Below are 14,167 nucleotides of genomic sequence, written 5' to 3'. Positions count from 1 at the left end.
TGCACACCTATTTTTTTCCGGAACCTCACCATTCAAATGCTCTGCTTTTCTACCATTTTTCTCCAAGGAAATGAAATGACAGAATAGAATAGAATATGGAAAAATGTGAGGTCACATGTTTTAATAGAAACAAAGAAAAGAATCTGGCATTTCAGTGAGAGATTGAAACATGTTGGTGATGAGACCCAAGTGTGTTAGGGAACAAATCATTTTAAAATTATCATGCTTGTACAGTAAGCAATACCTTTTGCTAATCTTTTCCATTTTGCTTATCTATAAAAACTTTCATAGTCTGTTATTTTTCTGTTTCTCATTAGATCATTCATATTCTTTTCCCCTTATCAGTGTCTTGGTGTTCTTTGCTGATTTTGCTTCCGGACTCTGAGCGAATTGTTCAGGAGCCAAGAATTGGCCTTCACTTTGACCATGAATGCTCAGTTTGTTTCTAACCTTCAACACAATTTTATTTTGAAAACATAAGCTTTTTTGTAAAATTGGACAATTATGAATGGACCTGAATCTAATGCTAGGATTTTTATTAATTTCTCAATCGGCATTCAATAAATGTTATTAATCGTAGATTGTAATAACTACTCTAAGTCACCCTATGGAGTTAATGATTACCCCTTGCACTGAATAAACTGTGCAGGTGCGCCAACTGACCCTTGCTTTGAGTAAATAACCAATCTTTACTGATGCATAGTGAGCAAGTTTGCTGAATAAAGTTACTGGGGCAAGCCCCCTGAATAAACAGTGCCTGTGTAAAATCAATTTATGTCAACCTTAAACACAAGAGATTCTGCAGATGCTGGAAATCCTGAGCAACACACACAAAATGCTAGAGGAACTCAGCAGGTCGGGCAGCATCTATGGAAAATAATAGATGAATAACCTGGTTCCATAGATGCTGCCTGATCTGCTGAGTTCCTCCAGCATTTTGCTTGGTAACATTGCCTACCCTCATCTTTTGCAAAGCTAACCTTATTTGGCAACGTGAATGAAAGGGCAGTGGAAAGGGTGTCTGAAAATCCTAACACAAGCCTGTCATCTTCAGTCACTTGAGGGTCAAAGTTACAGAAAGCCCATGTAAGAGAGTTGTGCCTTTTTAATTTATTTATATGTTGTCTGTGTGTGTGACACTGGCTGGGCAGAATTCATTGCCCTTCCCTCTACAATGAGTTGTATTTCAGAGTGAAGTACATCTGGTGCCACAAAAGGAAAAGTTTCCTACTTTGAATGACTTTGAATCAGAGGAGCCTTAATGTTAATCATGTTCACTATTGCTGAAACATTTTTGTGCAGGTATATTTAATTGAATTTAGATTCCATCACTGTTGCAGTGGGATGGACCTCATTTCTGATCAATTTTACAGGCCTCTGGATGCTATACCATACAGCCATACTTGATATTTTGTTTTCCTGCGTGCTTCATCAATTTGACATTGGTCATTGCTCACTCCCCAGCAAATTTTGAATCCTCGTCCCAATTATCCACTCCCCTTATCTCAGATTTCTACCCTCTCCCCATTTTCTATCACCCTCTAGCCCTTGCCCTGGTTTAGGAGTTAGTGATCATGAATTTTAAGAGCATAAGTCACAGGAGCAGGGGAATACCATTCTCACCCTTGATACTGCTCTACCATTCAAGATAATGGTTGAATTCCTACTTTAAAACTATTTCCTGTCCTTGCAAGGAGTGTAGAGCACAAGAATAGGAAAGTTTTGAAGTAACTTGCTGCGGTTAAGACAAAACATAAACTTAGTCTCTGTATTTAAGGAAGGATACACTAGCAATGGAGAGCAGGTTCACTGTTGCTTGGCATATGAAGTGTGACCAACTTGGATCTATAGTCATTTGTATTTGGAAGAATGAAGGGTGACCTTATTGAAGTACCAGATTTTGATTGGGGGGGGTGGATTAAGAGTAGATGAAGGGGCTGGTGGGGGATGCTTCCCCCCAGTGACATACCTAGAATGGAATAATTGTATTTTCAGAATAAGGAATCACCCATTTAACAGAGTTATGGAGAAATTTCTTCTGCGGGTTGTGACTCAGAACCATGGAAACAGAATCATTGAATATATTCAAAGTGGAGGGACTGGTGTATTTGATCTACAAGGGAGCTGGAGCATATGGGAAAAGCTGGAAGTAGTGTTAAGGCCAGACTGCATTGGCCTTGATTTCATTGAATACTGGAGCAGGCTGAGCAACTGATTTATCTACCCCAGTTTCTTATGCATTAAATCTGTGAACAAAATATTCAATGTTTAGGAAGGCTATAGAATGGAAAAGGGGTTGTTAAGGGATGGCATCGATCGATTAATTGAAAGGGAACTTGGCATGGTAGATTACAGCTAGAGTTAGAATCAATTTAGGTTGAGCTATGATTCGGCAAGGGACAGAAATCATCGGTTGAAATTGCTTGTAGGCCTCCAGTTAGTGGTTGCGTTGCAGGACACAGTATAAAAATATCATTCTGCAGAGGGATCCCTCAAAGTATCTTCATAATATAATAGAGTTTGCAAGTAGTGCAAAAGTGGTTTTCACTGTGAAGCCTGGGTTTTCTATCTCAGCAAAGTTTTGAGGGGCGGGTTGGCTGTCTTGGAATACAAAACCACATTAAAATATATGTTATTGAACAGCCGTAGCAGATGTTTTTTTTTAAAGTACAATTGAACAAATGTGCATTCCTTTAAGTCACAAAGACACAACATTGGTTCAACCATGGGCTATAGAGAAAAGTAAATCTAAGAAAAAAGTATTGCAGAGCTACCTGAATAAACAGTAAGCTGAAAATTGGCAGGATTTTGGAATTCTGCAAAAGAGGCACAAGAAGTTATAAAGAAAGGGAAAATAGAATGAGAGTAAATTGAAAAGCTTCAGTTCTTGGACTCAAGCAACACACATAAACTGCTGGTGGAACGCAGCAGGTCAGGCAGCATCTATAGGGAGAAGCACTGTCGACGTTTCGGGCCGACCCTTCATCAGGACTGACAACGTCGACAGTGCTTCTCCCTATAGATGCTACCTGACCTGCTGCGTTCCACCAGCATTTTGTGTCTGTTGCTTGAATTTCCAGCATCTGCAGATTTCCTTGTGTAGTTCTTGGACTCGCCTCTTTTAGAGTCGTAGTGTCGCACAGCTGAGAAACCAGCCATGCGGCCCAACAAGTCACACCAAACGTCAACCACTCATTTTCACTAAATCCACGGTAGTATAGTGGTTAGCACAACTCTTTACAGTACCAGTGATCCGGGTTCATTTCCTGACGCTGGACTTAAGGAGTTTGTGTGTTCTCCCTGTGACCACATAGGTTTCCTCTGGGGGCTCTGGTTTACTCCCACAGTCTAAAGACGCATCGGTTGGTAGATTAATTGTAAATTGGGCTAGGGTTAAATCGGGGGTTGCTGGGCAGCACGGCTTGAAGGGCTGGGAGGGTCTATTCCACGCTGTATCTCAATAAATAAATAAGCAAACAGGCTTTCACATCAACACCCTCAGATTCTACCACTCACTTCACTCTAAACCAAAATACAGTAGTCAGTTATCATGCCAAGCTGCAGTTCTTGGGAACGTGGGAAGAAATTAAAACGTGGGTCACAGAGAGAATCTACAAGCTGCACACAGGCAGCATCTGAGGTGTGATTGAGCTTTGGTCAGTTGAGTTGTTTTTGTAACTGAGCTACTGTGCTACCTGTTGGCAACTTTATAAACCTTTTCCTTGAATTTGATAATATTTTACTTATGAATGCATATATCAGCTCTTTTTCTATTTATTTGTTGTACCCAAGTGAAAGTGTATTTGGTGCAAATATGCATTATTTCTCTAAATTTCCATTACCCATGCTGTCAAACCCATTAGTGTTCTCTCAATTTACCTCAACCAACCTGGCCTTACCATTTGAAAAATTAAAAAAACAAGTACAGATGCTGGAAAGCCAAACTCAACAGAAGTTGCTGGGATACTCAATAAGTCAAGCAGTATTTGTGGAGACGGAATCGGTTGGCATTCCAAGACAGTGATGCTTATCACAACAGTCTGCTGTCTATTTCAAGCACTTTTTGTTCATTCATTTGTTTCTTAGTTTCACATTGAACTACAGTACAGACAAGGTTAAATTTTCTTTTCCTATGGTTAATCTTTCCTAGCGGCTGCTTTATAAATGACTTTTAATTAACTGTACAGGGACAAGATCTAAAATGGCCAGTTTCCTAGTTGGTTCTTCAAACTAAAACCCATCTCTTGTTACAATCCAGGGGTTTATCTACTTTCTTGGTAATAGTTTGATTTTCTCTGTATGTAAGTCGAGTCTCCTATGATTACTGGGGCCCCAGTTAGCTCCCTGACTTCTATCCTGCATTACAATAACTATTTAGAGGGCTACAAACAGTCTACACTCTGCTGCTTAGCTGTGATTATCCCTGCCCTGGCGAAATGATTCTTGCTGCATGTCTCTGGGTACTCTGGATATTGCCGATACTTATTTTTGTTTAACAATCTCGACTCTGCTTGATTTCTGCAGAACCTGCTGGGGTACGAACCGTGCAACACCGCAGCATGCAGTCCTACCGGGAGCAGAGCAGTTACCACGGGAGCCAAAGGCTGCTGCACCAGGAGGCCCAGGAGTCCACCCGCCTGAGCGACTATAACCAGCACCACCAGGGCCCAATTTACAGCGGCTACGGCAACCGACCAGTCAGCGAGGGCTGTGACCAACAGCTGTACCCGCCCTTCCGCAGGGAGCCCACCGATTACTATTACTCAAGGGGGAAAGAACTGACCAGCAGCCAGGTTCAGCGCAGGTTGGGTGGGGGACTACAGAGTGGCTACGGCGCGCAGCAGGCTGGCAGCTACTCGGTGCAGTACCTGAGCGAGGGCCAGTGGCGACCTCCACCCACCTCCATGCCAGGCTATGGACACTTTGAGCAGGACGTATACACCAGTCAGTTTTCTCCAGGTACCTCTCAGCAACAGCTGCGACACCAGTCCTTCCAAGCAACCCCCAGCAGCCAAGGACTGGCCCAAGCCCCTTCCTCCACTGCTCACCTTTCCCAGCTTGTCCACCAGGCTGGTTTGAGCCTGCAGGCCAAGTTCCAGCACCGTGCAGCCCAGTACAACCCCCAGCAGTTCCAGCCCTCCTCCACCACCTCTACCACCACAACCACCACCTCCTCCTCCTCCTCCTCCTCCTCCTACCTGTCTCCTCAAGGCTACAGCCAGCCCCCTGGTCAGGCGTTTGATGGCTACCATGCCAGTGCCAGCAGCCAGTGCGATGGCTACACAGTCAATGCTGCAGTTGCCCCCGGTTACGGTACCCAGGCTGGCTACAGCTACCAGCCACCTGTAGCCAAGCCCTGCTTCGAACAGGCAAAACCACCGTCAGGCCAGCAGCACACCCACCGAAACCTGCAGTACCCCGCCACAGCCAAGATGGCCCTGCTCAACCAGCAGTTTGGTTCCTATTGCACAGCCGACATTCCTGCCAAATCGCCGATGCCATTCCACCAGAATTTTAGCCCCGGTTCCAACCCCTCTCCAGCCACCCCTGTGGCCCAGTCCCCCTCTTGCAGCTCCACCCCGTCCCCCCTGCTGGTCGGCGGTGACAGCCTTCAGTGCAGTGCCGGGTCCATAGGCATCGGGGCAAGGGGCCGCCTCCTACAACAGATGCCCCACCCCAGCCCCACCCCAGCAGGGCTGATGTCCAGCCCCAGCTCCCAGTCCGCTACTTACGAAGGCTTCGGCCTGGAGGGCGGAGGAGAGAAGAGGGCGCCGGACCTGGGCCTCAGCAGCCTGACTGCTCTGAGCTCGCAGGTGGCCAACATCCCCAACACGGTGCAGCACCTGCTCCTCTCCGACTCGCTGGCCCTGCAGCGCAGGCATGCCCGCCGTTCCGCCAAGAGAGCGGGAGCCCCAGGAGAGCTGCCGGGCCTGGAGGAGCAGCTGAAGTCGCCCCGGGCGGACTCCCTGGACGGAGGCTGCTCCAGCTCCTCAGAGGACCATGCGGAGCGGGTCCGCCAGCTCAGCGGGCAGAGTGGCTGCTCGGAGCGGGCCCTGAAGCCACGCCACCCCGAGGCTGCCAACGCCACCTGCTCGCCGGCCGGCTCCCATGGCGACGGGCGGCCACTCTCCAAGGAGGAGCTGATGGCCCAGATGTGTCAGGAGGGCAAAGGCAATGCTGTGGCAACACTGGCGGAGCCAGGACCCCAGCGAGGCGAGAAGCCGGTGGGTGTCATCGTGTCACGGGAAACTGTGGCTGGGAGAGCAGAAGCAATGGGCATAGCTGGGCAAGAAGACGAGCACGCCTACACTGTCGGTAGCGAGAAGGTGCCTGGCCGTGGCCAGCAACCCAACAGTAGCCGCAACACCACGGCAAGATCAGCAGCCCAGAACGGCAACGGCCTGGGGCACCAAGGTCATCCGGGGCCTGGTGACCCCATGGCTACAAGGTTGGACTCCTCCAAGTCCCCCAGCTGCTTAGCTTACGGTTTCCGGGACATGCCCAGAAATGAAGGGGGGTACCATCAATTGCAGTACCCCAGCACTCCTTATGGCCAGCTGGAGACTGAGCAGTTCACTTCTGGGGACAGGAAGGTCATCCCAAATAAGGCTGAGAAGAGCCACAGTTTGCTCCAGGAAGCCCTGCAAGCCAACTATCCCGCAAGGAAGTTCCATCCAAACTATGTCCCTGACCTGCAATATTCGGGATTCATGGATCCCTCGCTGCAGCCTGGCTACCCCATGCGGCAGATGGCTGAGGTGGCGAGGAAAGACGTCCCAGGTCATGCCACACCCTTGCCCTCTGGTTGGGTAGATGGGAGAGCACAGGTTCCTGGCTTTGGCACGGAGCAGGGCAGGGCTGACCTGGAGACCCAGCTTGAAGGCGGGATGTCAGAGAGGAAGTCCGTCATCTGCGACTTCTCCCCGTCAAGGCCATTTGGCCGTAGCTCTACACCTTTAACCTGTGGCCAGTCTCATGATCAGGAATTTCTCCGGAGCGTGAAGGGTGACAAATTTTGCAAAGCAGGACAGTCGGTTATCCAGACAGGTCTTCCTGTGATGTCAGAAACACGAATTAAAGGTGAGATGGGCCAAAGTCTAGGTCAGCAAAGGGCTATTGGACACCACGATGACAGGGACCCAAGGACACTGTCACCCCACTGGAAGTACGATACTTCACAGATGGTCAGGGGTTCCACAATGATTTCCACTCCAATGCCCATGGGACCTGCCAGTAACTTTCCCCATCAGCCCCTGAACAACCGATCCGCCAGGGCAAGACGTCCCTATGGCAGGGGAGCAGGCAGAGGCGGGGTGAGGAGAAGAGGCTCAACAAGGGCAGATGGCAATGCTTTCCTGACAAGGGCACCACTTATCAAACAGGAAGGTATGCTGGAAGTTGGCAGAGCCGGGCACCTTGGCCAATCTCGTGAACACCTGCCAGCCTTATTGGACAAGATCGCCATGTATCCTGGTTCTACAAACTCAGATACACTTTCCTCCCTGTTAACCAAGCAAATGAATGCTTGTTCCTCGGGTATGGAGTCGGAAGGCACAGTCAGATATCCAATTCATCCACCGAAGCAGATGTACAATCCTAAAGGTGTGGGTGATTGGACTAACGCAAATGACGTGAAAATGCCTGCTGCAGAGATGTGCAGGAGCAGGATTCAGAAAGAGCCGAGACTCCCTGATGCCACGCAGCAGGAAGCAGGTAGCCACCCTTCGCTCCAAATGTATTTGCCTCAGAGTCACGAGGCCCAAAGCCCACAGCTGGATGATCAGTCTGCGTCCATGGGCAAGCATTTGCCTAAAAAGCAAAACAATACGAGTCAGGAGGACTCATCGGTTCAGTCCTCTATTTTGTCAAGGAGAAGGATAAGATCTTTTATATCACCAATTCCAGCCAAGAGATTTTGCCAAGAGCCAAAATCCAAGGACCCCCTACACCAGTGTGACCCTATCGACTCTCCGTGCAGCACCAGCCTGACCCCCGTACAAAAGCCTGAGGCTGCCGATGAATCCCTGCAGGTGAACGACGAGAAGGGCAGCCCGGGTGGGAGCCTTTCTCCAGCTGCTTCCCTTGCCAGTCCCGGTAAAACTAAGACACTGCCACCGCGGAAGGGCCGAGGCCTAAAGCTGGAAGCCATCGTGCAGAAGATCACGTCACCCAATGGGAGGAAGTTTCCACCAACTGGGATGCTTGATGGGGCCTCAGACGGTCTGACCCTAGAAGACATCCTGTCCGTCAAAGAGGCAGGTTGGGAGAGAGGCAGCGGGGCAATGGTGCAGGCTGGGTACAAGATGGATAGAGATCCCAAGGAAGGGGCTGAAGAACAGGCTCGGGGCCCTGGGGCTACCTGCCAGGAGCGACACCCCAACTGCTCCCAGCTCTGTGGACCCTCCTCACCATCTGCTCGGGCTTCACATCATCCCGACTCCAATCAGTGTGGTGCTGTGTGCCCTCTGCCCTGCCCCCTGGCACACCAGGCTGAGGAAGGGACCACTGGTGTCACCCCTAAGGCGGAAATTGTGGTTGCAAAGGGATACTTCCCATCTGGCAAAAAGCGAGGGAGACCTCTGGGGAGCATCAACAAGCAGAAACGCCTCCGGCAGGAGTGCTCAGGCCCCCGGGCTCAGGACGAGGCAGAGGAGGAGAAGGCCAAGGCTAAGGTGAGGCCGGAGAGGAAGAAACCAGTCTCCCACCCAAGGAGGCGCCGCAAGCGGCTCGATGGCCCCGTCGTGCTGCCCCAGGAACCGGAAATCAAACTGAAACACACTGCTCGAGTGACACGCAGGAGGCGGGGGGAGTCCCAGGATAAGGGCTTCTCTCCCTACGTGTTGCTGGAGAGGAATCGTGAGGTGGCGCTCTGCACCATAATCAACACCCAGGATGATCAGAACAGTATCCAGAAAGGAGTTAAGGGTCACCAGGGGCCAACCTCCACCCCACCGCCCAGTTGTGCTGGCAAAGCCTTACCAACATCCTCACACATGGTGCAAGGCCCACTGGTGACTGACTCCCCCACCCTTGGCGTCTTGGTCTGCTGCTTGTGTGGCAAATGTGCCAATCACAGGGACCTGGGTGACCTCTTTGGACCCTACTACCCTCACCAGTATGCTAGCACCCTGCCCAAGAACCCACCTCCGAAGAAGATAGCACCAGTGCAGAGCCGAGTGGTGAGGCACAGGAGCATGCCCGACCTGCTAAAGACTGGCCAGTCGGGAGATGAGGGCAAGGAGTTTGGGACTGTCCTGGGGCACCCCAGGTTCAAAAGACGTCACTACAGTGAAGATTGCACCCCTTCCTGGGCCAGTCCCAGGAGCAGCAAAGGGCACCGTCGCTGCTACTGCTGCATAAAGACTTCTTCTGTCGACTTACGGACTCAGAGATTTAAAAGTGAGCTCGGCCCGCAGATGGAGCTACAGCTCCCTCAACTACCTCTAGACCCCAATGAACTGTGGATCCATGAGTCCTGTGTGCTCTGGGCCAGTGGGGTCTACCTGATCTCTGGGAGACTCTATGGACTGCAAGAAGCTGTAGAAATGGCTAGAGAGACGGTAAGGATTGCTGCCATGTTTTGTGAGGTTGTTGCCAGTGGTTGGGTGGGGATAGAGTGCAAGTAAGTGGCTATGCTTTGAGAGGGCCCAAACCTTCCTATTCCGTATGAATTATCCTACCCCTTCTCCAGGAAGAACTATTCTTTCTCTTCAATTTTATTTAAGGATTTTTTTCTCCGTAGGCCCCAAAATTGTGTCCATTAGACAGCACTTCCAGCAAGGATTGAGTAGCCCTATCTTCAGATCCCATTCCCTCTGCCATCCCATTGGGTACATGTTCAGGATTTCTCCTCAACTCTCTTCACCTCTCTACTACCCTTTAAACTTAATTCTTCACCCAAGCTTTTGCTCACCTCTCCTAATATCTCCCTCTGTAGACCATGTTAATTATTTGTCAAGCAACACACAAAATGCTGGAGGAACTCAGCAGGCCAGGCATCATCTATGGAAAAGAGTACAGTTGACGTTTTGGGCTGAGACCCTTTGGCAGGACTGGAGAGAAAAGGCTGAGTAGATTTAAAAGATGAGGGAGGGGAGAGAAATACAAGGTGATAGGTGAAACCTGGAGGGGGAGGAATGAGGCAAAGAGCTGGGAAGTTGATTGGTGACAGAAGGCCATGGAAGAAAGTAAAAGGGGGAGGGACACCAGAGGGAGGTGATGGCAAGGGAATAAAGTGAGAGAGGGAAAAGGGTATTGGAAATGGTGAAGGAGAGGGGGTGTTGGGGGGCATTACCATAAGAAATCAATGTTCATGCCATCAGGTTGGAGACTACCCAGATGGAATATAAGGTGTTGTTCCTTCAACTAAGTGTGGCATCATCACAACAGTGGAGGAGGCCAGGGATAGACATATTTGAATAGGAATGGGAAGGGGAATTAAAATGGGTGGCCTCTGAGATATCTGGTTTTAATTTTTTTTTAATCTCCTGTGAAGCACTTTGGTTTGTTTTTCTTCACTGGTAATGTATTTCTGAATCCTGTTTTAAACTAACTGCCTGTTCACAACAACCCTCACAATATTTGTTACAGTCATACCTGGGATTCAGCATTGGATTCTACAGAGCTACCTTGTAGGACAGATGGGCCAGAGCTGAGAACTATTTTTGATTATTTCTCTCACTTTCAAAATTTCCATGTTCTGCCCGTTCCCTCATTCAGTACTGTGGATGTGGAAAAACTTTTCCCTAAACTGTACCTAAGTGTTTGTCAGTATCATTTGTCATTGGTGCAGTTATACTGAGTGTTATTTTGTTAGACCTGCATCTCGACTGTTACTGTGTTATATGGTGTCAGATCTAATTTACCCTGCACCCAGTACTGGCCTCTGTTGTTACACACTGACAGATCGATGCCTTCTGTTTATTTAGTACGTCAATATTGCCAATGACGGATATCAGTACTGTAGCTCTTGTATGGTGACACAGCCACGTCCATGTACCTCTCTTGCCTCAGTGGAAGACCTGTGCCACAGTATCATACCTTAGTGGTGGTTCTGAGCCCTCAGAGCCATATCGATGGTGTTGTACCTGTGTTCCCAATGTCAACCTGAAATTATTAACCTGCTCAGTTGAGGAAAAACACCAGAGACACGAAATTACCTCTGAAACGGTTTTTATTCTGAGAGGAGTTCGCAGCCCCACACACTTCGGGTGTAAGGTAGCCAACTCCCAATTTGTCGGTTTACAAAGGTCATACTTATACCCAAAAGCAGGGTACTACATTCACAAATATGGTTACCGATTCAAATTAATCAATTGATTGGCTATTGCATAGCTAAGCACGTGAAATACTCGGAATAAGCATAGAAGCAAGCGTAATACTCGGAATGGGTATGGACGCAAGCAAAACACTCAAAATAGGTATATAGCTCAAAGTACTTTGCCGGACACTCTGTCTTGTGGTCCTAGGTTCCCTTTTCTTTGTGGTTGCCACCTGCTATCTGGAATCTTATCTTAGCTACTTCCCCAATAACGTATCCTCTCACTGGTCCTGTCTACATATTTTGCTACACTTACCCCTTACCCACCCCTTCTACACGTACCCCTTACCCTCTTCACATTCTCACCAAAGCTGTGCCTCTTGGATAGTGACATACCTCTGTGGTATCTCCATGGTCTGCAGTGACAAACCTGTGTTCCCAATATTGTACCTTGTTCAACATCCATGGATATTTACCCATGTTCTACCATGTCAAATGTATTCCTGGTGGTGTGTAGCTGTATGTTTGTGTATAGTGGCCGACCTGTATCTCACTGCGCAGTGAGGAATCTGAGTTCTCCTTGTTGAGCGGTGATTATCTGTGATAAATCTGATCCCTGTATTGTACCCCAGGGTTATATAAGACCATGAGACCTTAAGATATAGGAGCACAATTAAGCCATTTGGCCCATTGACTCTTCTCCACCATTTCATCACAGCTGATCCATTTCCCTCTCAATCCCAATCTCCTGCCTTCTCCCCGTATTCCTTCATGCCCTGATTAATCAAGAATCTATCAACCTCTGCTTTAAATATACCCAATGACTTGGCCTCCATAGCCAAGTCCCTCTATTCAATGGATGTCCCTCTTTTCTGAGACTGTGTCATCTGGTCTTAGACTCTCCCACCATAGGAAACATTCCCCCCCCATGTCCACTCTATCGAGGCCTTTCAACGTTCGGTAGATTTTAATGAGACTCCCCCTTCCCAGCAGTCATACTTATAAATACAGCCCCAGAGCCATCCAATACTTCTCATATGATAAGCCTTTCATTCCTGGAATCATTTTCATTAACCTCCTTTGAACCTTGTCCAATGCCAGCACATCCTTTCTTAGAGAAGTAGCCCAAAACTGCCCTCAATACTCCAAGTGAAGCTTATAAACCCTCAACATTATATCTTTTATATCTAATCTTCTCGGCAAATTTATTGTACAATACTATTTTGTTGTATTGTGGAAAATCTGTGACCATGCTGTTTGTTATACCACTGTTAAGTAGTGACAAAGCTATCCCCAATGCTGTATCTATAATGTAAATGAAGTACCTATTGCCCTTTTGTTGTCAGGGTTCTGATGGATTTGACTCTACCTTTGCCCTCCTGAAAGATTTGATTCCTAAAACTGTAGCTCAAAACTGTATAGTACTGGGTCTGCATCCTCCATGTTGTGCTTAATCAGATCTGTGTCCATAAATGGACCTCAAAAAGGCATGAAATACTCAGTAGGTCAGGTGACACCCGTAGAAAGAGTCACTCATTCTGTATCTTAGTATTGTGCAGTGACTGATTTGTGTCCATTAGTGTTATACCTCTGCTGCACAGTGACATGGCTGTGCCATTGTTGTTGGGTATCAGTTTGTGTCATGGCATAATCTGTGCCCCAGTACTCTGTCCCTCTGTATAGTGATAATCAGGTCTTCAGTATTGTACCTCAAAGCTGTATGAGAACTTATATGGTTGTGCCCCCATAACTCTTCATTTATCAAGGCATTGCTGTAGCCTCAGTACAACTGTTTCTGAATGTGAAGGTCCAGTAATACACTTCAGTATTGTCTAGTGTCTGATCGTTATCTCCAATGCTGTGTCTCAATTGTATTATTACTTTCTTCTGTGGAAGCCCCTGAAGATCAGTGACACGTTTTCACTCTTAGTTCTAATGACACCAATGAGGGTATCACAGACTCTGCCACAAATAAAACAAAGTCCTTGACAGGTCAAGGAGATGTTTCCCAACAAAGGGACTCAAGGTTCTCAATGCCCTCCCAAATTCTGCTGCTCTACTTTCAGTGACCATTGCTAAGGAAATCCAACAAGGCAGGAATATTATTTTTTAAGAAGATGTTGCAAGTATCCTTAAATCACTTCCTCTGACCCTACAGAAAAGTGTTCTCTTGCCATGATAGAGTTCCTTGGTCATTTCTGGTGTCGGTTATTGTGTGTGGCTTGCCCAGTGGAGTGACTGTTGTGAGATCAGCGCTGGGTGAGGTTGATGTAGGTTCACCTGCCAGTAGATCTGGAGGATTTTGCTGGTACCTCTATAAATGTCTGACGTGTCTAGAACAATAATGTCATGTATAATAGTTGGTACTGCATTTCTCTTGGAGATCATGTCTAGTGTGACTGGGCAGAATCTGCATTGCAGTTTGGGATGCAACTCTCTCGCTGCTGGGAGGAAGCAGTTGAAGAAAATCCTGACTATCTCTCTCTAATCACAATCACAAACAGATTTATTTATTTTCTTTAAGATCTTCAAGATTGCAGCATCTCTGAGGTCCCTTGAGTTATTCTTCTCTTCCCAATCGCTTGTGGAGTGCAGGTGAAGCTGCTAGGTAGTTTGACCTGGAATGGAGTCAAGACTTACTGTCTCAAGGTCAGATTCACAGTCCAGGAGTTATTCCTGTTCCATTGGGCTGTGCACCTCTGTCCTTGATATGTTCTCCCCCGTACTCGGCTCTCAGTGTGGTGGACCCAAGGTGTCTGGACTCTTAAGTCATCTTATGAGGTCATGGGAAGGTGGGAGTGTTCTGGTGAGGGGAAATTTTGGAAGTTAGAACATGGGCAAAAGTAATAGGGCAGCTATGTAAAATGGGTAATGATAACCAGTGTGAGTCAGGATATCTCCGGTTGG

The 14,167-nt window shown here is 47.8% G+C and overlaps 1 protein-coding gene across 4 annotated transcripts in view; it reads left to right on the top strand.

Moving 5' to 3' along the window:
• Positions 1–14,167, top strand: part of tcf20 (transcription factor 20) — a 66,744-nt gene that overhangs the window by 31,712 nt on the left and 20,865 nt on the right. For all 4 annotated transcript variants that reach the window (XR_012096867.1, XM_073033565.1, XM_073033563.1 and 1 more), the window contains one exon: positions 4,525–9,560. Coding sequence is in view for 3 of the 4 variants with exons in the window: in XM_073033565.1 (XP_072889666.1) it covers positions 4,525–9,560 (5,036 nt within the window). In the remaining variant the exon portion in view is untranslated. The remainder of the gene's footprint in view (positions 1–4,524; positions 9,561–14,167) is intronic.

Source organism: Hemitrygon akajei, chromosome 31 (assembly GCF_048418815.1).
Source record: "Hemitrygon akajei chromosome 31, sHemAka1.3, whole genome shotgun sequence".
In the NCBI taxonomy this organism is placed as follows: domain Eukaryota; kingdom Metazoa; phylum Chordata; class Chondrichthyes; order Myliobatiformes; family Dasyatidae; genus Hemitrygon; species Hemitrygon akajei.
The sequence above is the reverse complement of the archived record's forward strand: the minus strand, read 5'-3'. Positions and strand labels throughout refer to the sequence as shown.